The following is a 26,518-nucleotide window of genomic DNA, read 5'->3' as shown; positions in this document are numbered from 1 at the left end:
TATCAATGATTTTGTTGACAGAACCCATTGTACTATATTATTGTATTAAATTACAATATAAACTATTACAAAATATAGAAATGCTGTTTATCTTTTACATTATTGTGGAATGTTTAGCATGGCTATACATGATAGAGAAGTTGACTAAAGCAAAAACAGACCTGGCTACTAGGCATGACAAAGAAACATGCATGGTCCATGTTTCATGCGACATTTTGAATGGCATGTAGATGTTTTGTTGTTGCTGGAGTTATGGTCTCATTGTGCCTATCTAGACTCTTATTCCTGTAACTACACATGTGAAGCTGCAAGAAAATCATATTGAAATGTATATATTTGGAAATGTTGACCCTGATGTCACATTGGCCCCATTATTTATAGAAAGACCCATTTACCCTTTTTTGCACTGACTCTCTTACACTGACTCTATGCACACTCACTGGACTCTAGTCTACCCATACACTCACATAAACTTACACTGACACTCCAACACACACACACTACATATGCTCACAAAATACACACACATACACACATACATATTGATGCCACACACACACACTGCTGCTACTCTGTTTATTATCTATCCTGATTGCCGAGTCACTTTTACATTTACATTTACGTCATTTAGCAGAAGCTCTTATCCAGAGCGACTTACAAATTGGTGCATTCACCTTATAGCCAGTGGGATAACCACTTTACAATGTATTTTTGGTGGGGTTTCAAATGTCTCCGCTGTCCTGGCGTCGTGAGGGAGCTTGTTCCACCATTGGGGTGCCGGGGAAGCGAACAGTTTTGACTGGGCTGAGCGGGAACTGTGCTTCCGCAGAGGTAGGGGAGCCAGCAGGCCAGAGGTGGATGAACGCAATGCCCTCGTTTGGGTGTAGGGACTAATCAGAGCCTGAAGGTACGGAGGTGCCGTTCCCCTCACAGCTCCGTAGGCAAGCACCATGGTCTTGTAGCAGATGGTCTTGTAGCAACTACCTCATACCCCTGCACATTGACTCAGTACCGGTAGTCCTTGTATATAGCCTCGTTATTGTTATTTATTGTGTTACTATTGTCTATTTTTATTTGCTAATTTTCTTACTTTTTAACTCTGCATCGTTGGGAAAGGACACGTACATTTTACATTACATTTTAGTAATTTAGCAGACGCTCTTATCCAGAGCGACTTACAGTTAGTGAATGCATACGTGTTATTATTATTATTTTATTTTTTCATACTGGCCCCCGTGGGAAACGAACCCACATCCTGGACTAGCTGTCCCACTAGAGATCCTGGACTCGAACCAGGATCTCTAGTGGGACAGCTAGCACTGCGATGCAGTGCCTTAGACCACTGCGCCACTCGTAAGCATTTCACGGTAAAGTATACACCTGTTGTATTCGGCGCATGTGACGAAAAAAAGTTTGATTTGATGTGATCCATTCAACTTGGGCTCTGGCTCTTGAACAAACCCCTAAAACCATGATTTGCAAAGTTTTCTCCTGTACCACTGTCATATGAAATCTCGCGGTAGGACTCCACTTAGATCACTACGTAATGTGCCGTGCTGCTTCTGGCGGCGCTGGTGACAGTGCTGAAAGCTGTTGGGGTGAGTTTTGTTTAATTAACAATTACGGTTGAAAACCCCTTAGTATGTGTATGGGAGATGATGTTTCGCGTACTCAAGTTATATCTGTAAAAATAATCTGGAACCAAGTTCTTATCCTTCAAAGCGAAGTTAGGCCTGGGCGGGGGCAGTGTTCTCCGGTGTTTTTGCTCGTCATAAATCATACCGACACGTTATCCAGCTGGGGAGCTATCTTATTTTAGCAACTGTTTCGACGTAATTAATAAGAAGCTACGATCTGGCGTAAACTAATTTGCTAAAGTGGTAAACTAGCTGACCCGACGACTGTATTTGTTAGCTACCTAACTATCTGGACTGGCACGAGTTTACCAAGTGTTGGCTAGTTAGCCACAAGCTAGCGGATTTAGCCTCATCTGTCGCAGTTCCTTTGTTGTCCGGTGCCACACTAACGTTACTCAGTTACAGCGCCTGCCAGCACTGTTAACATTTTAGCACTGGTGAAGTAAATTGGTTGTTAAAATTGGCACAATTGCCATGTTCGTTTTGACAAGTTCCTGAATTAAGAAGAAACTATTAACGTTAATGTATGATTTAGTTAAGTGATCGTAATAAGTAACATTAGCGAAGTAAAGATAACGTTAGACATTGTTGATGTATTTGACGACTTGCTAATCCCCCTGTTTTGGTTTAATAGCTAGTTAGGTAGTTACCAAACCACGACATGTTATTTATGCAAACGAATGTTGGCTTGTAGGCCACGTTACTGCATTGCAAAGCGTGGTCGCTTGATAGCAAATCACATGGCTGTACATAGCTGGTAACTAATGAAATTATGTTTATGCCATTCACTTGTAAAACATAATGTTTCAACCAACAGGGGCAGTTGGTTATCTACGTTACTTCGGTACTATAATGAACGACTTAAGAGGGCTAACTATTTTGCAGTTATTCATGAACTTCGCAGTTCTAGCCAGCTAGCGGAAGGCCGATATAATACCTAACTGGCTAGCTACCACCAGCTTGAAGGCCGCAAGAGACTAGGCCCTATATACGTATGCATGTTGCCTACTTCAGCATGCATCACTGAAATGAATTAATACTTTGGTGAAACATAAAACAATAGCTAGGTAACGTTAGCAAGTAAACTAGTTAGGGGCTTCTGAACTCGACAATGTGTTCGACCACTTGTTTTGGAAAGCTGTGCTAAAGGGCCAATCACAGCCAGTGATTTTAGTGGGTGGTAACGGTTAGGCAAATGTTGTTTTTATCACTGCGTCATAATCAGCTGAAAAGCACACGCTCCCAAGTTCCTATTTTCTTCAAATCACATTCTGTTTGTCACATGCGCTGAATACAACAGTGTAGACTTTTACCGTGTAATGCTTACTTCCCCAACAATGCAGAGTTAAAAAGTAAGAGAAAATAGCAACAAATAAAGGAAATAGTAACACAATAAAATAACAATAACGAGACTATAGAAGGAGTACCGGTACCAATGTGCAGGGGTACGAGGTAATATGTATGTCAGGGTTTCTGTTAGAAGGTAACAGCCTGCTTTTGGACGTTTTTAAATAAAATTGGCCCTGGACAATTAGGAGGGTGAATCCCATTGCGAACTAATCATTTTTAGCCTATTCGTTGACAGAAATACTAATTGATGTAAATACATTTGGGTTAATTTGCATAATTTAGTGGAATTCAATTGGTGCATGTGTATATTCATTATGTATCTTATTTATCACATGCGCTCAGCAGACAGAATCTTTGAGCAGAGAATCTGTCAGACAGTGTATCCGTGGTCCTCTGTAGCTCAATTGTGGTCCTCTGTAGCTCAATTGGTAGAGCATGGAGCTTGTAAAGCCAGGGTAGTGGGTTCGATCCCCGCGATCACCCATACGTAAAAATGTATGCGCACATGACTGTAAGTCGCTTTGGATAAAAGCGTCTGCTAAATGGCTATATTATTATGTTAAAAATAGTTCAATTGGCCAAGATTAAAAAGGGCTTTTTATTTAAACTGTTAATTGAAGCACACTTTCCATTCGGCATTCAAATGCATAGGCAACGGAAGGCAGGCTTCATCAGCGTGTCACACACCACTTTGCAATGAGCTGGGGGCAGTATGCCTTTTGAAAACGTAAACTACTTAATTTTTTAAAACCTGAATGTTTTACTAAATATTATGAGGCATGTTTTACCTTGCCTCAAAGTAGCTTAGGCAAAATCCGACCTTATGCGCTAGTGGAGTTTCAATTGGTGACATCACTCGCTCTGAGACCTTGAAGTAGTTGTTTCCTTGCTCGGCAAGGGCCGCAACTTTTGTGGTGCAATAGGTAACGATTTTTACATTTTACTCATTTAGCAGACGCTCTTATCCAGAGAGACTTACAGTTAGTGAGGATACTTCGAGGGTGACTGTTGTTGATGTGTGCAGAGGGTCTCTGGTTCAAGCCCAGGTTGGGGCGAGGACAGGTACGGAAGCAATACTTTTACAAGTGGAGGCAATTCTTTTATAAAGACTTCCATATGCCATTGAAACCAGTAGCTTATTTCTCTTATTTGCTATTGGTTTTCAACTTTCTTTCATTGTCCGGTAGCCAAATGCACATTTGCACGTAGCCTACTGTCTTGTGCATTGCTGTGTTAATAATGTTAAGAAATACATTTATCAACATTTTAAGCTAAACGTTGTGATCTGTTGCATCAGACTCATTGCTTAAAAAATATACACTGCTCAATAAAATAAAGGGAACACTAAAATAACACATCCTAGATCTGAATGAATGAAATAATCTACTTTTTTCTTTACATAGTTGAATGTGCTGACAACAATCACACAACAATTATCAATGGAAATCAAATTTATCAACCCATGGAGGTCTGTATTTGGAGTCACCCTCAAAATTAAAGTGGACAACCACACTACAGGCTGATCCAACTTTGATGTAATGTCCTTAAAACAAGTCAAAATGAGGCTCAGTAGTGTGTGTGGCCTCCACGTTCCTGTATGACCTCCCTACAACGCCTGGGCATGCTCCTGATGAGGTGGCGGATGGTCTCCTGAGGGATCTCCTCCCAGACCTGGACTAAAGCATCCGCCAACTCCTGGACAGTCTGTGGTGCAACATGGCGTTGGTGGATGGTGCGAGACATGATGTCCCAGATGTGCTCAATTTGATTCAGGTCTGGGGAACGGGCGGGCCAGTCCATAGCATCGATGCCTTCCTCTTGCAGGAACTGCTGACACACTCCAGCCACATGAGGTCTAGCATTGTCTTGCATTAGGAGGAACCCAGGGCCAACCGCACCAGCATATGGTCTCACAAGGGGTCTGAGGATCTCATCTCGGTACCTAATGGCAGTCAGGCTACCTCTGGCGAGCACATGGAGGGCTGTGCGGCCCCCCAAGGAAATGCCACCCCACACTATGACTGACCCACCGCCAAACCGGTCATGCTGGAGGATGTTGCAGGCAGCAGAACGTTCTCCACGGCGTCTCCAGACTCTGTCACGTGCTCAGTGTGAACCTGCTTTCATCTGTGAAGAGCACAGGGCGCCAGTGGCGAATTTGCCGATCTTGGTGTTCTCTGGCAAATGCCAAACGTCCTGCACGGTGTTTGGCTGTAAGCACAACCCCCACCTGTGGATGTCGGGCCCTCATACCACCCTCATGGAGTCTGTTTCTGACCGTTTGAGCAGACACATGCACATTTGTGGCCTGCTGGAGGTCATTTTGCAGGGCTCTGGCAGTGCTCCTCCTGCTCCTCCTTGCACAAAGGCGGAGGTAGCAGTCCTGCTGCTGGGTTGTTGCCCTCCTACGGCGTCCTCCACGTCTCCTGATGTACTGGCCTGTCTCCTGGTAGCGCCTCCACGCTCTGGACACTACTACAGACACAGCAAACCTTCTTGCCACAGCTCGCATTGATGTGCCATCCTGGATGAGCTGCACTACCTGAGCCACTTGTGTGGGTTGTAGACTCCGTCTCATGCTACCACTAGAGTGAAAGCACCGCCAGCATTCAAAAGTGACCAAAACATCAGCCAGGAAGCACAGGAACTGAGAAGTGGTCTGTGGTCACCACCTGCAAAACCAGTCCTTTATTGGGGGGTGTCTTGCTAATTGCCTATAATTTCCACCTGTTGTCTATTCCATTTGCACAACAGCATGTGACATTTGTCAATCAGTGTTGCTTCCTAAGTTGACAGTTTGATTTCACAGAAGTGTGATTGACTTGGGAGTTACATTGTGTTGTTTTAAGTGTTCCCTTTTATTTTTTTGAGCTGTGTATATATGTAGCCTAGGCCTACTGGTTGTATGAATTTGGGATCTATCGTCCCACAACTGTCCCAGTGTCTGTTTGGGCTATTTCTTGACAAGCTGACTAATAGAATAGGTAAACGTTCTACTATGGGGGATAGTAGATTGACATAGACGGCATGTCCATAAGGCTAGGGGAAGCTTTCCCGAACTAAATTAATTTGCCTGCTCCTGTCCAATATAGAAATAAGTAAAATCATTCAAAGTAGGCTACTAAAGCATGATTTGGCCACAGAGGATCATTAGCTTCCCCTAGCCTTCAAAAGTTTTAAATTGCATTGCCTACAGTCGGAAGGAAATAGATGATAGTTGAGTTGCGACTGTCAGTGAAAGGAGGCCAAGCCAGGCATATCGCAATATTTTGAAATTAAATCGCGGGAAGACATAGTTTGGAAAGCAAATAGCTATTGCTGTAAAGAGAAGACAGTGAAAAGACTCTAATCTTTCTTTTAGTTATCAAAATTCTCAACTTAATTGAGCAAACAGTAGGCCTATCTTATTGGCACCATCGGAGCGCATCGGCATATCCCCGGTGAGTGCGCACTGCGCATTTTCACTATATCATTGTTGGGTCAGTGCCACTTAAAAGTTTGTTTTTGGACAATTTCCTCCTCCAGTTTAGATGGACGTCATATTCTATTTGTCTCCACTTCTCGTAGGCCTATTATATGGACAACATCGTTTTTATTGATCTGTTTCTCAGTGTCAGCAGGGTAGGCTACCCTGTAAATTGTCGTATAAAAAAATATTCTGCTAATATCTGCAGTCATATAAACTATAGTAGAATTGCATGAAATGTGTTTATGAAAGGCAATTTTTCCTGTGTAAAGAAAGAACATGTATCTGATATAGCCTAGGCCTCTACTCTATACACGCTAAGCCATGTATGGAAGTATTTTTTGCAAACAGTGATTGAGTTACATTATTAGCCTAAATTATGACTATCCAATCTACTAATCACATTACTAATAGTAGGCTCTTAAATAAGTCTGCAAATGTGATGATGCATGGAATGCTTTATCATAAAGGTGTTATTTATGGTGAAAATGAGCTTCCCCAAACTAGAAACTCACGCACCGCCAATGCATAGGCTAAATATTTTGCTGTTCGTTACTCGTTTTGTTGGCTGAGGAAAAGTAAATGTGGACAGTTATTCTAACATCTTCAAAGTGCGTGCTAAGGACACACGTCATTGCATCCTCAACTTGCGTGTCCTGTTAAGATTAATTACCATAAGCTAAATGTGATTTCTGTCATTCTGAGCACAGTGGGTGGATGCCCTAATCAGGTTACGCACCCAATGCATATGGGTCTGGTAAATTTAAAATGCTGCCAGTCAAATATCCGACGCCACATTTTCATAACGTAAACCCTGATACACATGTAGGTAGGGGTAAAAGTAACTAGTAGGGATGCACATTTCAGTCAATTTTGCTGCCGACTAACTGGCCCTCGTTAACCAGTCAACAAACGGTAAAAACATTTCCAAACAGTAAAATGACGTGACCAACAGAAAATACTATCAGAGATCTATGCATGTACAGTCAGGTCCATAAATATTTGGACATTGATCAAGTTATTATTATTATTTTAGCTGTCTACCACAGCATATTGGAGTGTAAATTAAATAATGAATATGAGCTGAAAGTGCAGACTTTCAGCTTTAATTTGAGGGTATTTACATCCAAATCGGGTGAACGGTGTAGGAATTACAGCACTTTTCATATGTGGTCCCCCCCCCCTTTTTAAGGGACCAAAAGTAATTGGACAATTGGCTGCTCAGCTGTTCCATGGCCAGGTGTGTGTTATTCCCACATTAGTTCATTTACAAGTAAGCAGATAAAAGGTCTAGAGTTGATCAACATTTACATTTTAGTCATTTAGCAGACACTCTTATCCAAAGCGACTTACAGTTAGTGAGTGCATACATTATTTTTTTATTTTTCATACTGGCCCCCCATGGGAATCGAACCCACAACCCTGGCGTTGCAAATGCCATGCTCTACCAACTGAGCTACATCCCTGCCGGCCATTCCCTACCCTGGACGACGCTGGGCAAATTGTGCGCCGCCCCATGGGTCTCCCGGTCGCGGCCGGCTACGACAGAGCCTGGATTCGAACCAGGATCTCTAGTGGCACAGCTAGCACTGCGATGCAGTGCCTTAGACCACTGCGCCACTCGGGAGACACAAGTGTGGCGTTTGGAATATGTTGCTGTTAACCCTCAATATGAAGTCCAAAGAGCTGTCACTGCCAGTGAAGCAAGCCATCATTAGGCTGAAAAATCAAAACAAACCCATCAGAGATAGCAACAACATTAGGTGTGGCCAAATGAACTATTTGGTACATTCTTAAAAAGAAAGAACGCACTGGTGAGCTCAGGAACACCAAAAGGCCCGGAAAACAATTGTGGTGGATGACAGAAGAATTCTTTCCCTGGTGAAGAAAATACCCTTCACAACAGTTGGCCAGATCAAGAACACCCTCCAGGAAGTAGGTGTATCTGTGTCAGTCAACAATCAAGAGAAGACTTCACCAGAGTAAATACAGAGGGTTTATCACAAGATGTAAACCATTGGTAAGCCTCAGAAATAGGAAGACCAGATTAGAGTTTTCCAAAAAACATCTAAAACAGCCTGTACCGTTCTGGAACAACATCCTATGGACAGATGAGACAAAGATCAACTTGTACCAGAATGATGGGAAGAGAAGCGTATGGAGAAGGGAAGGAACTGCTCATGATCAGAAGTATACCACCTCATCTGTGAAGCATGGTGGAGGTAGTTTTATGGCGTGGGCATGTATGGCTGCCAATGGAACGGGTTCCCTTGTATTTATTGATGATGTAACTGCTGACAAAAGCAGCACGATTAATTATGTAATGTTTAGGGCTATATTATCTGCTCAGATTCAGCCAAAGGCTTCAAAACTCATTGGACGGCGCTTCACAGTGCAGATGGACAATGGACCTGAAGCATACTGCGAAAGCAACCCAATACTTTAAGGCAAAGAAGTGGAATGTTCTGCAATGGCCAAGTCAATCACCTGACCTGAATCCAATTGAGCCTGCATTTCACTTGCTGAAGGCAAAACGCTCCAAGAACAAGCAGGAACTGAAGACCGCTGCAGTAAAGACCTGGCAGAGCATCACCAGGGAAGAAACCCAGCAGCTGGTGATTTCTATGAGTTCCAGACTTCAGTCAGTCATTGACTGCAAAGGATTTGCAACCAAGTATTAACTCACAATTTAATTTATGATTATGTTAGTTTGTCCAATTTTACTTTTGAGCCTCTAAAATTGGGGGGCTATGTATAAAAATGGTTGTAATTCCTACACGGTTCATACAATCATTTTGACAAAACCCTTAAATTAATGATGAACGTCTACACTTAAAGCACATCTTGATTGTTTCCTTTCAAGTCCATTGTGGTGGCATACAGAGCCAAAATTATGCAAATTGTGTCACTGTCCAAATACTTATGGACCTGACTGTATACAGTGGGGAGAACAAGTATTTGATACACTACCGATTTTGCAGGTTTTCCTACTTACAAAGCATGTAGAGGTCTGTAATTTTTATCATAGGTACACTTCAACTGTGAGAGACGGAATCTAAAACAAAAATCCAGAAAATCACATTGTATGATTTTTAAGTAATTAATTTGCATTTTATTGCATGACATAAGTATTTGATACATCAGAAAAGCAGAACTTAATATTTGATACAGAAACCTTTGTTTGCAATTACAGAGATCATACGTTTCCTGTAGGTTTTGACCAGGTTTGCACACACTGCAGCAGGGATTTTGGCCCACTCCTCCATACAGACCTTCTCCAGATCCTTCAGGTTTCGGGGCTGTCGCTGGGCAATACGGACTTTCAGCTCCCTCCAAAGATTTTCTATTGGGTTCAGGTCTGGAGACTGGCTAGGCCACTCCAGGACCTTGAGATGCTTCTTACGGAGCCACTCCTTAGTTTCCCTGGCTGTGTGTTTCGGGTCGTTGTCATGTTGGAAGACCCAGCCATGACCCATCTTCAATGCTCTTACTGAGGGAAGGAGGTTGTTGGCCAAGATCTCGCGATACATGGCCCCATCCATCCTCCCCTCAATACGGTGCAGTCGTCCTGTCCCCTTTGCAGAAAAGCATCCCCAAAGAATGATGTTTCCACCTCCATGCTTCACGGTTGGGATGGTGTTCTTGGGGTTGTACTCATCCTTCTTCTTCCTCCAAACACGACGAGTGGAGTTTAGACCAAAAAGCTCTATTTTTGTCTCATCAGACCACATGACCTTCTCCCATTCCTCCTCTGGATCATCCAGATGGTCATTGGCAAACTTCAGACGGGACATGCGCTGGCTTGAGCAGGGGGACCTTGCGTGCGCTGCAGGATTTTAATCCATGACGGCGTAGTGTGTTACTAATGGTTTTCTTTGAGACTGTGGTCCCAGCTCTCTTCAGGTCATTGACCAGGTCCTGCCGTGTAGTTCTGGGCTGATCCCTCACCTTCCTCATGATCATTGATGCCCCACGAGGTGAGATCTTGCATGGAGCCCCAGACCGAGGGTGATTGACCGTCATCTTGAACTTCTTCCATTTTCTAATAATTGCGCCAACAGTTGTTGCCTTCTCACCAAGCTGCTTGCCTATTGTCCTGTAGCCCATCCCAGCCTTGTGCAGGTCTACAATTTTATCCCTGATGTCCTTACACAGCTCTCTGGTCTTGGCCATTGTGGAGAGGTTGGAGTCTGTTTGATTGAGTGTGTGGACAGGTCTTTTATACAGGTAACGAGTTCAAACAGGTGCAGTTAATACAGGTAATGAGTGGAGAACAGGAGGGCTTCTTAAAGAAAAACTAACAGGTCTGTGAGAGCCGGAATTCTTACTGGTTGGTAGGTGATCAAATAATTATGTCATGCAATAAAATGCAAATTAATTACTTAAAAATCATATAATGTGATTTTCTGGATTTTTGTTTTAGATTCCGTCTCTCACAGTTGAAGTGTACCTATGATAAAAATTACAGACCTCTACATGCTTTGTAAGTAGGAAAACCTGCAAAATCGGTAGTGTATCAAATACTTGTTCTCCCCACTGTATGTATAACGAGATGCTTATGTTTCCGCCCTAACAATAGGAGTCGGCCCAAGGCAGGTGACAAGCTTAGGCCCAAAATAAGCCCATAGAAACGCATTGGACCTATTTTGGACAGATTTTGGCGAAACCTCTTGCTTTGCTTCCTCTTATTCTATGCATGCATACAAGGACTGGACATTTGTCATTAAGAGCTTAATGGAAACATGCAACAATAGCAAGCCTATCGTCTTACAGCCAAAAGGCTATAGACTATTATTGATCGTGCAACTCCTGTAAGGAAGCAGCTAATAAAACGTAATTTTCAAACATTTGCCAAAATACAATTAGCTGAAACCACAGTTCTAAACAGCGCACCTATTGCGAGAAATTCCATATGTGACAGAGATGATAATCTCCATTAGAAACTTAAAGATGGGGGATCTAATAGCAAATACTATGATGGGTTGCTAATATGATTAGGATTGTGCCTTTGGCTTCAGGACAACGAAATAAAGTTGATATGAAAACCAATAAAACAGGAGAGAAATGCTGGTTAATGGCATGAGGAAGTCATCATAAAATTCTCCATATTTCTATGGATGGATTTTCGCAAGGCTACATTGAAGCAAGGTAAGACATGCCTCATTATTTGAAGTAAAGTAAAACGTTCAGGTTTCAAACAATTAGACTGCCTCAAGCTCAAATTGAAAAGTGGTGGATGATGTGCTGATAGTCAACAGTAGGCATACTATAGCCTATGCATCCAAATGGGAGGCGCGCTTTATGAGTTGAGATTGAGAAATAAAAATAGCTATTTGTTATTCGTGGCCAACAACGTTTTTAACACGCGATTGCATTTAGAATTATTTTTGGCGCAATGACGGCTTACAAAAGCTTGTTTCACTCCAGTAGCCTACAGGCTTTTTGAGGAGTTACACTTGCGCTGTCTAACAGGTGGTAGGCTATTCCGTTCCTCAAACTAGGCTCTGTATGCTGTGTGCGTGTGATAAATAAAATGCATGACGACTAACGAAAGTACACGCGCCAATTTTTATTCCAGAAAATTAACCTAAAGACCGGTAAGCATGAGCGGTCAAATGTATTTTCGGGTGGCTAATCTGTGAACCGTTAACATCCCTAGTGACTAGGCAATCGGGATAGATAATAAACAGAGTAGCAGCAGCACCGTGTGAGAGTATGTGTGTGGCGTCAATATGTATGTGTGTTGGGGTAGAGTCCAGTGAGTGTGCATAGAGCCGGTGCAAGAGAAGTGCAAATAAAAAGGGGATCAATGCAAATAGTCAGGGTAGCCATTTCATTAACTGTTCAGCAGTCTTGTGGCTTGGGGGTAGAAGCTGTTCAGGAGCATTTTGGTCCCAGACTTGGCTCTCTGGGACAGCTTCATTGGTTTCAGCAAGGGTTGTTGTCGGAGTGAACATGCGTTCCCCCACTCCTTTCAATCAATGTGACCATATTACCCCAAGGGTGGTGAAATTGCAGACCATTCTTCAGTTTAACATTACATCGGTGTAATGTCTCAACGCACCTTGCAAAATGGTAGTCGAATTGTGCTAATCCCATCATGACAGCCTAACCACACAATGAGTAACCAAACAGTCACTAAAGTGTGTTATCAAGCCACATGTTACTGCAGATGTCAATTGGCATCCGAATGGCAAGGTGTTATAATTAAGCAATAAGGCCAGAGATGGTGTGGTATGTGGCCAATATACCACGGCTAAGGGCTGTTCTTAAGCACGATGCAACGCGTTGTGCCTGGATACAGCCTTTAGCCGTGGTATATTGGCCATATACCACAAATCCCTGAGGTGCCTTATTGCTATTACAAACTGGTTACCAATGTAATTAGAGCAGTAAAAAAAGTGTTTGTCATGATATACCACAGCTGTCAGCCAATCAGCATTCAGGGCTCGAACCACCCAGTTTATAATTGTTATTTTATGTAGATAACTAGTATACAGGGATCCTTTATGATAGACTAAAGGCACCTGCTTGCTTTATATTGGTATTTCTCAATGAAAAAATTTGCACGAAAACAAGTACTCTCGTTGAATGACTTTATTGAAGAATCCCTACTGTTGACCAATCACCGACGAAGGTGCGTAGACTTCAGCTTGCCTAGAGGAAAAAATGTTGTGCGCGAATAGCCATTTTTTCCCCCATAGTTCAAAACGAACAAAAATGTCGTCATAATGTCTGCACAAACTCTTCCGAAGAGTTTCGGCTGGGAAGCATGCGAACACCTTAAGCCATAGATTGCATCATTTCACTGAAACTTTGACTTCAAAGAGGTTCAACTGAGTGCTGCTGTCCATAAACAACTCTAGCCTGAATGTCAAATAGGACCTATAAAGACCCATCCACTCCTTGGGATGAAATTTGACCCCTTTCACAACATTATTTTTGAACACTGGAAACCATGTGGGATGACGCTCATTGCGACACAGCCAAGTCAGATTAGTTTTCACGTGGCCCTGTTCAGCCAATTGGTTTTCATACTGCTGCATTGAGGTCAATAATACCAGCAATGCCCAGCCAAGGGGGATGTCCCAAAAGCCAAACTTGGTGTGTTCCTGCTTCTTGTTACTGTGCATACAGTTAGGATCAGTGTCTGAGACTGTCATAATCCACATAGCTCATATGATTACACAGACCTCCCTGGTCAGAAACTGTTCCATAAATATCAATACGATCAAAGGTATGCACAGGGACGTGTTTATCCACAGGACTTGCATGTAGTCAGCTGGTGCTGTGTGCAGGGGCAGCTGAGGAAGGTCTATCTTTAGGCCTGTTAGCCTGGGGGCAAATCATCTGGAGTTGCATTCACATGAAAAGGAAATGACCCAGGGCACTAGTCCACAGGCAGCTGTAACTGTTTCTCATGTGATGATAAAAACATTAAAGGTCCAATGCAGCTGTTTTTATCTATATATCAAATCATTTCTGAGTAACAAATACCGTGACTGTGTCCAATTTTTTTAAATGGTAAAAAAATGAAAATGGCTTTTTAGCAAAGCGCAATTTCTCAAGCAAAAATGTTGCATTTATCAGGCTTCACCCAATTTGCTAGTTGTTTATTCACATCAGTAGGCTGTATGTAGGCTACATTGATAATCTGATTTATTTTCTAATAGTGTATCTCTTTTTCTCAACAGTATGAAGTGAAACGGAACTGAATTTTTTTGTACTATCCGCAACTGCTTCTTCAAGTTCAGATCACAACGAAGAAACAAATTCAAGAGAAACATCCCAAAATGAACAAAGTCTCAACAACTCAATAAAAGGAAAGGATCACTTCAAAGGAAAATCTAGACGCAACCAAACGAAGAAACAACCAAAGACACAAGATACACAGCTGCCCAATCGAAACACGCTCAAGAGAAACAATCCTTTGGCAAAATTGCAAAACCGAGAAGATAACTGATCTGAGACCAGAAGTTTGTGCCTACTCAACAGCTTTGACAAAGCACACGTCCCAACGCTGCTCCCAGCCCTCCTCACCTCACCGCACCACCGACTCACCCCGGGGTGCTTAGAGGGCTGCTGTCTGCTAGTTTTTTTCTTCTTCCATTCCTTTAACTGTATCCCCATCTCCTTCCTCTATCTCCTCTTGCTCTGTTCATTTTGTTGATTTCAAGCAGTGTTATTGCACCTGCGTTTGCCTTTCTCTCTTTTTTTTTTCTTTTTTCTTTATGCAACTCGTACGCAGAACTTGTGCCAGAAACCTGCAACAAATAAGTGTGTGTGTTTTGTGAAGAGAAGATCTGCAACATCTGCACAGGCGTTAGTGTTCAAGACCACACCTTTTTAAGACGCCAAATCAAGGTAGGCACATCATTTTTCTTTTTTTACACATATTCATAAATGTGTTGGGGCAGCTGAATTTCTATTGCCAAGCTTAGTAGGATTTTGAAAAACTGTCTTTCAGTTGTTTTTTATGATGCATGTTAGAATGTGTCCGAGGTCTAGAAAGGCATCCTCTACATGCCCAGACATCGTGTCCATCCAAAGAAATTTGCACAAACTGAAAAAAATCCTTTACCCTGTATGAGGCTTTTACTTATCTACACATATCAAGGACTGATTTTGATAGGACTCAATTGATACACTATTAAAGCAGTTCACAAATGCATGTATCAAATAACATTTGATATACAGTGAGGGGAAAAGTATTTGATCCCCTGCTGATTTTGTACGTTTGCCCACTGACGAAATTATCAGTCTATAATTTTAATGGTAGGTTTATTTGAACAGTGAGAGACAGAATAACAACAACAAAATCCAGAAAAACGCATGTCAAAAATGTTATAAATTGATTTGCATTTTAATGAGGGAAATAAGTATTTGACCCCCCCTCTCAATCAGAAAGAATTCTGGCTCCCAGGTGTCTTTTATACAGGTAACGAGCTGAGATTAGGAGCACACTCTTAAAGGGAGTGCTCCTAATCTCAGCTTGTTACCTGTATAAAAGACACCTGTCCACAGAAGCAATCAATCAGATTCCAAACTCTCCACCATGGCCAATACCAAAGAGCTCTCCAAGGATGTCAGGGACAAGATTGTAGACCTACACAAGGCTGGAATGGGCTACAAGACCATCGCCAAGCAGCTTGGTGAGAAGGTGACAACAGTTGGTGCGATTATTCGCAAATGGAAGAAACACAAAATAACTGTCAATCTCCCTCGGCCAAGGGCTCCATGCAAGATCTCACCTTGTGGAGTTGCAATGATCATGAGAACGGTGAGGAATCAGCCCAGAACTACACGGGAGGATCTTGTCAATGATCTCAAGGCAGCTGGGACCATAGTCACCAAGAAAACAATTGGTAACACACTACGCTGTGAAGGACTGAAATCCTGCAGCGCCAGCAAGGTCCCCCTGCTCAAGAAAGCACATATACAGGGCCGTCTGAAGTTTGCCAATGAACATCTGAATGATTCAGAGGAGAACTGGGTGAAAGTGTTGTGGTCAGATGAGACCAAAATGGAGCTCTTTGGCATCAACTCAACTCGCCGTGTTTGGAGGAGGAGGAATGCTGCCTATGACCCCAAGAACACCATCCCCACCGTCAAACATGGAGGTGGAAACATTATGCTTTGGGGGTGTTTTTCTGCTAAGGGGACAGGACAACTTCACCGCATCAAAGGGACGATGGACGGGGCCATGTACCGTCAAATCTTGGGTGAGAACCTCCTTCCCTCAGGCAGGGCATTGAAAATGGGTCGTGGATGGGTATTCCAGCATGACAATGACCCAAAACACACGGCCAAGGCAACAAAGGAGTGGCTCAAGAAGAAGCACGTTAAGGTCCTGGAGTGGCCTAGCCAGTCTCCAGACCTTAATCCCATAGAAAATCTGTGGAGGGAGCTGAAGGTTCGAGTTGCCAAACGTCAGCCTCAACCTTAATGACTTGGAGAAGATCTGCAAAGAGGAGTGGAACAAAATCCCTCCTGAGATGTGTGCAAACCTGGTGGCCAACTACAAGAAACGTTTGACCTCTGTGATTGCCAACAAGGGTTTTGCCACCAAGTACTAAGTCATGTTTTGCAGAGGGGTCAAATACTTATTTCCCTCATTAAAATGCAAATCAATTTAACATTTTTGACATGCGTTTTTCTGGATTTTTTTGTTGTTATTCTGTCTCGCTGTTCAAATAAATCTACCATTAAAATTATAGACTGATCATGTCTTTGTCAGTGGGCAAACGTACAAAATCAGCAGGGGATCAAATACTTTTTTCCCTCACTGTAGATGTCATTTGATGTTAAATCAAAGAAGGGGAAAACACACGCTCCCAATTTCTACTCTGGTTCCCTGCTGGGCAGTCATAGGGCAGCAATGTAGATATTTATTTATGACTATGAAAACAAATAATCCACTAAATGTCCCAGAAATCTATCTTGATTAAACAATATGCTGCTCTTGTGCATGTGCTACAATTTTAACGAAGATGGTAATATTGCCCCATACCTTGATGGTGGTATTTGATATTGTAGAAAACCCTTCGTTTTTTTGTGTGACATCTACGTGCACAGCAGCTCCCGTAATTCGCTCATTCACTTTAGTGACTTGAATTTCAGATGCTGTTTGTTAGTTTTGGACAAACCATCCAGTACGGAACCTCAAATTATAATGAATGAACTCTGCATCTACTTTATAAGGATTCATTGTTCTGCAACTTTCTTTGGGTCAATTGGTAACAAGCCAGATTAATTGCACCAACTCTAGCAGAGAGATTTTAGCGCAGTTGTGAAGTTGTATTTTTTTTGTAACCATAGGCCTACTTCGTTATGGAAGTTATTTAGCAGTCTTTCCTCTGCCTCTTTATCCTACCCCTCTACCTGGTCCCATCTAGCCTTCTGTTCCCTTGTCTCCTCATTCCCACAGACCCCTTCCCATGATTGACTCTGCTCACTGGCTGACATTTTGCCTCCTTTTATTTATTTTTGTCCCTTTCCCCTTTTCACCCTTGCAGACGTCCACTGGGTGGTTTTAAAAAAGAGAGGAAAAATAACTAGAAAAATCAAGGCGTTCAAGCAAACCAGTAATCAAGTACAACAAAGGGGAGTTTGACTCAAGTTTATGGAAAAATATGGGCAGCCCCTGGAAAGGCTTTGTCGAGTTTACCTTGCCCGCGTCGCCACCTGCCGCGTTCGTTAGAGCTGACCTGAGCAGCACCTCCCCCGTCGGACTCAGCCTGTCACCGTACGGCCGATCCGTAAGTTCCATCATCCCCACTACTTCCTCCCCCCGTCTTCTCCCCCCATCGAACACCCATTCACCCACCTTGCCCCTCTCTGCTCTGACTAGCATAACCTTTCCATTCCTCTGGACTCAGAGACTAGCCTCTGCTCAGGTGCAGTGTAGCAGGTACAGGGTGGTCTAAAGGTTACTGGGGATTTGGGTTTGTTTCATTCTGTTTTACCCACCACGATTTATGTAAATGACGCCGTAAATGCTTTGTGCAATTCCCCACGTCCCCTGAGATTAAAGGTGTGGGATATGGTTAGTGTTGTAATTGCCATGTTATGTAGACAATATAAACAAACTGTTTGATCAGTTACTTCTGTTTAGTGATGATAGTACAGAAGACATTTTCGACGAGACTTGGTACAAAATCTGTTTGGCATTCTTCAAGTAATAAGTAGACTGAAATTAATCTAATTTATAACCAAGGTAGGTACATTTGGTCTAGTTTGTAAGATGATTTGGAACTGCATGGCACCAGCCATCGTGGAAACAAGGTCGCTTAATCTGAAATCTTAGGTATCAAACCAGCAAATCAAAATATTTAGGACGGACCACCTGAACCACTAACTACTAGGAAGTTAAACTCTGTTAGCGTTGATGCTTTGCTGGGAAGGGCATTTTTTACGAACAGTTTTAAGCAATAGTTCGAATCAGTTCGATTATTTGTTACATTGTATTTGTTTCATTTGGTCCGGTTGTTTTTAAATTTAGTGAAACGAACAAAACCACAAGTCCATGCAAGTCATTTGTTTACTGGACAAAATGTGCACGTTAAATCCATCTATGATTTTCAAGAAGCATCATTTTTGTATCCCAATCGTCATCTCTTTTTGAGGGAATCACAGTGCGTTGTTTATTGCGCCCCCGAGTGCAGATGGTGTTCACACCATGCCAAACGAACTGAACTAAGGGGGTAAACACACCAGAGTTTGGGGGAAAGACCACTCCAAACCTATTCGGTGTGAAAGCCCCCTAAGGGGACTAGGCAGCTCTGGGACAGTTCATGTAACCCACTATTACCCTACTGTGTAGATGCGCTTCTGTTTAACCAGTCATAAAAAATATTCACGCAAGTAGACCGCTGATTGGCCAGCTCAGCCAATTAGCCAACATGACATGTTCTGAGGAAATGGCAAGCATTTTTTTAACTGTCTATTTGAGGATGTGTTTTTTATTATTTTTTCTCCAAATTATGCTTTGGCCACATACGAGTATAGGACGAGTCGACAACATTATTTGGGGATGAGTTAATATTCTGTTAACTTTTAAAAAGTGAGAATTTAACTGGACAGTTTAACTTTATTTCAGGCAATAACGATGTAACAGAATTTCATGATTTCACTTCAGCAATTAACATTTTACATGACCACCTTCCTCTACCCTTTGTTCCATCTGTCCATTCCTTCAAATATGTTGAATGGCAAGTGTTTTTGTATTATTTTAGTTAGTTTGTGATAGGGGTAAATTGATCATTGTAGGGTGTTGCAAAAACGACCTCGGACGTTCACTTTTTTTTCATTTTAGTGTTGTAGAGCCAAACAGCACATTAATTTCCATCTTAATGCTAGAGATGCTAGGTCTCTGCTAATTACTCAATAAAATTATGGGTTTCTCTTATGGAATTATGTGGTCCTCTGTAGCTCAGCTGGTAGAGCACGGCACTTGTAACGCCAAGGTAGTGGGTTCGATCCCCGGGACCACCCATACACAAATGTATGCACGCATGACTGTAAGTCGCTTTGGATAAAAGCGTCTGCTAAATGGCATATTATTATAATTATTTATTATAATTATGATTCTCAGGGTCAGTATCGATCAGTATTTTTACTTGCCCCTCACTTTTACAATTAAAGAAAGCGTAAGAATATAATTTTAAAGAACTAGAACGCTGAGGTGTAATGGAATGAAATCTGAGCTCATGGTTAAAACCACAGCTCCAAGTATCTCTGAATTCCAAAAACCTTTTGACCATCCCAACAGTGTGACCCAGTCCTGAGCCCACTGTCGGATATGGAGAGAGTTCATTCTGAACCCCCTTTGGCACGTAATACGGCCTCTGCGGTGGCTATCCCCCGCTCGTTCTCGGTCTCCCACAAAAAACACAAGCGGACACCCCTGTATCAGAGATCAGTAAGTGGGCATGTTGTGTGGGCATTGCATCGGTTGCACCCACAGTCACAGTGATGGACTGCCCTGTCTGCTCCTGTGGTCTCCTTTGGTGACGTTTGCTAACCGCATGGTTTGATTGTTTTGCAGTGGCTCTTGACTGATTCTGGTGCTTTTGAAGTCATTGTAGCACCCAGTTCATCTTGACTTAATGTGCTAGTCAATGGAAAATGGCAATGGTTTCTATAACCAACAGTTTTTGCATGTATAATGTTCCAAACCTAAAGAAATTGAGTGAATAGAAGTGCATGATTATCTTGAGCCAACTAGAAATGACTATACAGTGTGGGCTTTATTGGTAGTGAATTAGGGTTGGGTGGTATCCAGATTTCCATACCTTCATACCGTGCCTGTGCCATCCCGGCATATATGTTATTACCGCTAGTGCATACAAGGTTATTTTATTTTTTATTTTTTTTATGTTAAAAAAGACCTAAAAAAGTCACTTAATCAGAATGCTAACAAGTTTTAAGGAATCCTCATAGAGAACGCTAACTAAATGCTAATGAGCACATTGCGAACATTTTGTACAGTTTAACCTAAACTATAGAAGTAACTCAAATGCAACTCACAGTTTGTTGCACGCATAAAACAAATATTAGCCAGCAAGGCTCTTGATCCAGGAGGGAATTCTCTGCTGTTACCAAGTGAATGCTTGATTTTAGAAGAAGCTAACCACTTAGCTAGATAGCGAACTAGCTACTAAATTAGCAAACCAAATGCACAACTGCAGAGCATTTAGCACATTTTAGACAAGTTACTAGTTATAAGATATATCTAGCTGGCAAACAGTTTAGTTGTACATTTCATACTGTAATTGGATCACCTGGTGCACAAGGCTCCAGTCTCTAGTCGTGTGCTTGTAAACAAACACCATGTGACTGGGGACTACCGTAAACTACATAATGTGACGAGTGAAATGAAGAACGCGATGTTTTTTTAAAATCTCCTAACGTATTGCACAAGTTGACTGCAGGTATTTACTTAAAAAGTAGCTTCAAATATTCAAAATAATAATAATTTAAATCTAAGAAATAGTTTAAAGGTATTGAAAAACCAACCTGTGGCTTTTTACAAATACCCCGGTATAGGGTATATACAGTATACTGCCCAAGCCTATAGTGAATGGTCTGAATCGACATGAAAACCCATCTGGGGTTGGCCAACTGTGTGCTCACCGGTATTCACATGAGAGGGAAATTGTCATATAACACTAGAAAGCTCTTTGGGTTAGTCTCTCCAAACTTTGGTTCAACCACCTGTCGGGAAGCACATTTTGGGTAGGGATTTATTTGTAGATGTGTGTTTTACTAAATGCATGTTTGGGTAAAATAGATCCTATCAGTGTGTATGTGGGAGTTTAATTTGTCAGTTAATTGTTCTATCATACATTTACACAATCCCACTTATAAGCTCTCAAAGCTTAAGGGCTGTGTTTTGACTGACATTTGATTTGTTCAATGAGTAACATTCTCCGTTCTTGTTCTGTTCAGATGAGTTTTGACCCTGGCATGCTCCACAATGGGCACACTGCGTTTGCCAACGGCACGGCGGTGGGCATCAGGGAGACGGGCGTGGTGGAGAAGCTGCTCACCTCCTACGGGTTCATCCAGTGCTCGGAGCGGCAGGCGCGCCTCTTCTTTCACTGCTCCCAATACAATGGCAACCTGCAGGAGCTCAAGATAGGAGGTGAGAGGCCAGGGCTTCTAGTCATTTTAGTAGTCTAGTCTCATCCACCAGCCATATACTGAACAACACAACATTTTTAGGGGTGGTTTCCCAGACACAGATTAAGCCTAATCCTGGACTAAAAAGCATTTTCAAATGAGATTCTCCTTTTGAGTTTGTTTTTTAGTCAAGGACTATGCTTAATCTGTGTTTGGGAAACTGCACTTCATGTTTATCTGGTCAAAAATGAAAATCCCCCTAAGATATCCTGGGAGCTGAGTGGTGACAATTGATTTCTGCCTTGGTCTCTTCACAAGATACGGTGGGCAGCCTTTAAGTCGATGGAACGCCATGAATGTACGGTTAGTATTTGGTGTGGAACACACATTTTCTCAAAACCTGTTTCCTTCCTTCTCTCTCTTCCTCTCTCTGCCTCTCCAGATGATGTGGCGTTTGAAGTGTCCTCAGACAGGCGTACTGGCAAGCCCATAGCAGTGAAGCTGCTTAAGATCAAACCAGAGGTGCTTCCAGAGGAGCGCATCTCGGGCCAGGTGGGGCCAGACTCGCACGCCTCTCCATTTACTGTGCTGCATGGTTATATTCATCCAGTTAAGGAACACCATTTTACTTTTGGTTCTGTTCTTGTCCGTGTCACCTCAATGTTGGTGTTTGTTTGTCGGTTGCGGGTATGTTCGAGCTCATTGTAAATCTTTTCACTCATTTTTGTTCATTTAATAGTTTCATAGATGTGTACATTCTTTTATACTAAACCTTTCTCCCCAAGGATTTGAATCTGATTCTAAATCCACATTTGTCTTTCCATTATTTGTGTTATCGTTAGTATCTCTGCTTGTCTGAAACACTAGGAATACCATCTGTTTCCATGGAGATTTACAGTGGGCTTAACTGTCCTCGACATACATTTTGTGTGGTGTTTATTGGCTGGAGGTGGGATTTAATGTTTAAACAAAATAGAAAATATAGAATTATACATAGTATAAATCTTTATCCAGAAAGTCAGTAAATCGAATAAGCTTGATTGGATGTGATATTTTGAAAGCCATTGGAGTCTTTTCTATTAGCCTTCTCTTCAAATGGCCTTTATTCATTCAAATGGACTATTTGGCATCTCATGCAGTAGTGTCTACAGTACGTAGCCCTTGGCTTTCTTGATATACCTTTGGAAATCAACCAGTTTGTCCGTTTTCACTTACCTGATTATTGTAATTACACTGATTGTAGTTAGGTATTCGTGTTTGTCTGACTCACCCAAATGCCATTCTTAACCATCTCCTCCCCCTGTGGTTCTTGCTGTCCTTTAGGTCGTCTCAGCGATTCCTACTCACCTGGATGGCAAGTCTGCTCCAGGGCAGGTGCCCACTGGCAGTGTATGCTATGAGAGAAATGGGGTAAGACTGTCAAATGGCCTAAAGAAAGAGACTTGTCATGTCAAGGCTGGTAGTCAATGTAATGTAAAGTATGGATTCCTTCCCACGCAGGAGGTGTTTTACCTGACCTACACCCCAGACGACATAGAGGGCAACATGCACCTGGACACGGGAGACAAAGTCAGCTTCTACATGGAAACCAACAAGCAGTGAGTTGTTTTTCTTTGTGTCTTATTGCTTCCCAAACAAATTATCTTGAGTTTCCATTTTTTACTATGTTTGATTGCACAATACCGAAGCCGTTTCCTCATGCCTATCTTCTGTGTTTCAGCACCGGTGCAGTCAGTGCTCACAACATTGTCCTGGTAAAGAAGAAACAGATGAGGTGCCAGGGGGTTGTCTGTGCCACCAAGGTAAAGCCACACTACACACTTGTGGATCCCTGGCTGGACATTGGCTAGTCTACGTGCCTGATTATGCTCTATAACCCTTTGTGTTGTGTCTGGCAGGAGGCCTTTGGGTTCATTGAGAGAGCTGACGTGGTGAAGGAGATCTTCTTCCATTACAGCGAGTTCAAGGGCGACCTGGAGGCCCTGCAGGCCGGCGACGACGTGGAGTTCACCATCAAAGAGAGAAACGTAGGTGGCATCACATGGAAACGTTCTGGCCAGCCAACTCAAGTTGTGGTGAATTGCAAAAGTATAGAATACGAGGCCAGTATTTGGATCATTGGAATCAAGTTGTTATTCTTAAGATGTTGGCGATTCAACTTGTCAAAGCAGACTTAGGTTTAATGGCAGTCAGAATGTCTCAATAGGAAAAGCCATTCAACAGAAATGACTCATGTATATGTTCTTAATACATCTTGTTGCCATAAGCCTGTAAAGATGCAAAATAATGTCCTAATAGAGGGGGAAAAAACAACATTGAAGTAACTAAAGCATCTTGTTTTCTCTCCTCTAGGGGAAAGAGGTGGCCACTGACGTGAGGCTGCTCGCCCAGGGGACAGTCATATTTGAGGACATCAGCATCGAGCAGTTTGAAGGCACTGTTGCCAAGGTCATCCCTAAAGTTCCAACCAAGAACCAGGTCAGAAACTTACACCATGCCTCCATGCTTACAAGTAACCTGAGTTTGTTTTTTACTGTATCATATAGATTATTTAATGATGATAATGATCAAACTTTTAAAATTGTTCCTCCACGTCTTTCAGAATGATCCACTACCAGGCCGCATCTGTGCCAGGATCAGTTACACGGACAAGGAGCTCCTGTTTGGTGAGAAGGACACCAAGTCCAAGGTGACCCTGCTGGAGGGAGACCATGTGCAGTTCAACATCTCCACGGACCGCAGGGACAAGCTGGAGCGGGCCACCAACATCGACATCCTGCCCGATACCTTCCACTTCACCAAGGAGTCCCGTGAGATGGTAAGGACCCTGAGGAGATCCATGGTACGCCCTCTAGTTCATTTGAGGAAGCTTGTTTGTGGGGTTTTAATCAGTGAAATATGGCAACCTAGTTCAATTCTCTGATATTTGCATTCCTCAAAAATTTAGTCCATACTGTTGTGTATATCCTACAAAATGCATGAGCTGAAACCTGCAGGCCCGAATGAAAGGGAAGGATGGCACTTTTCAGCATTGTATCTGCAGTGCACTGTCCTTTAAATGTTATAGAATCAACGGCATCTCTGCTGTGTGTTAACGTCTCTCCCTCTCCTCTCTGTCCTATAGGGTGTGATCGCTGCCATGCGCGACGGCTTTGGCTTCATCAAGTGTGTGGACCGGGACGCCAGGATGTTCTTTCACTTTAGCGAGGTCCTGGAAGAGAGCCAGTTGCACATATCTGACGAAGTCGAGTTCACCGTTGTGCCCGTGAGTCCAGAGAAAACGTCCATGGTCCGTTTTTCAACATACAAATGCTGTCTTTTTAATTCCTTTCCTCTCGCCTGACCTTTCTGTCCATCTTCAGGGGTTGTTAGAGTTCCGAAATCTACAAATGCAGACCATCAAAAAAATCTTCATTTTAAATCAGTTCGCCTGCGTTTTTATATTGAAAGATTTTTGTTCTCTTCAATAGTGATCAGGGGCGTGCAACTATAGTTTTCCTTCACAGAAAATTTGTGCAACACATTTGGCAGAAAAAGCTTAATTTTCATCAGATGACAAAGTGCAGCGCTATTTGGCTAGCAGCCACACAAGTAAATGAGCTTACAAGTCTTTTTTGAAAAAATTATGAATGGCCGTCATTTGTCTGATCATAGGAAATGTAGCTGGCTACATTCTTTCTAATGTTTTGGTTGAAGTTAGTCTTGCATTTTACCAGAGAGAAGTAGGCTACAATGAGAAAAGTACCAGAGAAAAGTAGCTACACATCAGTTAGTCTGCTGATAGAATGCCCATTCGTGAATTCTCATCCAAGTGGAGAAGTGCAGCTGAAGTACAAAATGAAGGGTCTATCGGAGTACCAAACATGTACGCACAGCAGTGTTTTAGAATATTGGACCATTGGCATTCATGCTTTTCGAATTCTCAGCGCAGCTCAAGCGATTTCTCCAACTGTCAACACATTCAAATGAATAGAGGACGCGTACTGGAGACGCGTTGGTTAGGAATTGTGGGGAGTTGCGTGTTTGGCCTCTACGTCCCCCGCGGCTGGTGGTCTTGGAGCCATGTAGCTATGTCACAATGGTATGCTGGTCTATTGTGTCCTAGCGTCTGGATTATGATTTACACTTAAGTCTGTCGAACAGAAATTACAATAAGAAGCATTTTAGATCTGCATTCACAAAACTCAGCAAAATATTTCTTATGCGTTGTATTTTTTTCTTGTGAAAAACACAGAATTCTGCGTTAACGCAACCCCTGATCTTCCAAGGGTGTTAGTTTAGTAGGGAACTCTTGATTTAGAAATGAACATGCAGTCAATTGTTTTAAATATTAGGGATTCTCACTCTTTGAACCCATTCAAATTTCCTAGGCGCATTGCGTTCCAAATGTATTTTGGTCTCTGGCTACCTCCACAATATAATCCAAACAATCTCAATGAGAGCATTATCGAACACCAACACTAATTGAAAGGGGTGTTTTCTCCCTCCCCTCTCCTGTGCAGGACATGCTGTCTGCCCAGAGGAACCACGCAGTGCGCATCAAGAAGCTGCCCAAGGGTACAGTGTCCTTCCACACCCAGTCTGAGCAGCGCTTTGTGGGTGTGGTGGAGAAGGAGGCCACGGCAGCCATCACCAACAAGAGCGCCAGCCCCAGCAAGGCCAAAGAGAAGGTATGAGAGCACCCAGGGCAGCACTAGGAAGCCCACAGCAACATTGTCAATAACTTTTGTCCCTTGATTAATTTTTTACAGTGCACTTTTGGTTGTCTTTCTTCCCTGCCTGATCTTTCTTTGACTTCTCTCCCCCAAGCCCCCCCCGTCTGATCAGTATTGAAATTGAAAACCCCTCCGAGACCCACACACACACACTTCCCATTACCATCACGCATTTTTCAGACCATTGATTTTTGATGAGCCCTCTTTAGTTCTAATTCTCCTCTTTG

General features: G+C 42.6%; 1 protein-coding gene across 17 annotated transcripts in view; it reads left to right on the top strand.

The window, feature by feature from the left end:
• Positions 1–1,494: 1,494 nt before the first annotated feature.
• LOC311150361 (cold shock domain-containing protein E1-like) overlaps positions 1,495–26,518 on the top strand; it is a 29,593-nt gene continuing 4,569 nt past the window's right edge. The window contains exons 1-13 of one of the 17 annotated variants that reach the window (XM_084187781.1): positions 1,495–1,598; positions 14,148–14,817; positions 17,469–17,711; positions 21,403–21,598; positions 22,019–22,128; positions 22,900–22,986; positions 23,077–23,174; positions 23,297–23,378; positions 23,475–23,603; positions 23,929–24,054; positions 24,179–24,394; positions 24,701–24,841; positions 26,079–26,246. In XM_084187781.1, the coding sequence (XP_084043907.1) occupies positions 17,586–17,711; positions 21,403–21,598; positions 22,019–22,128; positions 22,900–22,986; positions 23,077–23,174; positions 23,297–23,378; positions 23,475–23,603; positions 23,929–24,054; positions 24,179–24,394; positions 24,701–24,841; positions 26,079–26,246 (1,479 nt within the window). In that variant the 5' untranslated portion in view covers positions 1,495–1,598; positions 14,148–14,817; positions 17,469–17,585. Of the gene's footprint in view, positions 1,599–14,147; positions 14,818–17,468; positions 17,712–21,402; positions 21,599–22,018; positions 22,186–22,899; positions 22,987–23,055; positions 23,175–23,296; positions 23,379–23,474; positions 23,604–23,928; positions 24,055–24,178; positions 24,419–24,700; positions 24,866–26,078; positions 26,247–26,518 lie in introns of all 17 variants that reach the window. The other 16 variants (XM_084187779.1, XM_084187780.1, XM_084187793.1 and 13 more) reach the window with 16 other exon arrangements.

Source organism: Coregonus lavaretus (assembly GCF_964263955.1).
Source record: "Coregonus lavaretus genome assembly, chromosome: 22".
In the NCBI taxonomy this organism is placed as follows: Eukaryota; Metazoa; Chordata; class Actinopteri; order Salmoniformes; family Salmonidae; genus Coregonus; species Coregonus lavaretus.
Note: the sequence above shows the minus strand (reverse complement) of the source record. Positions and strands in the feature narration are given on the sequence as shown.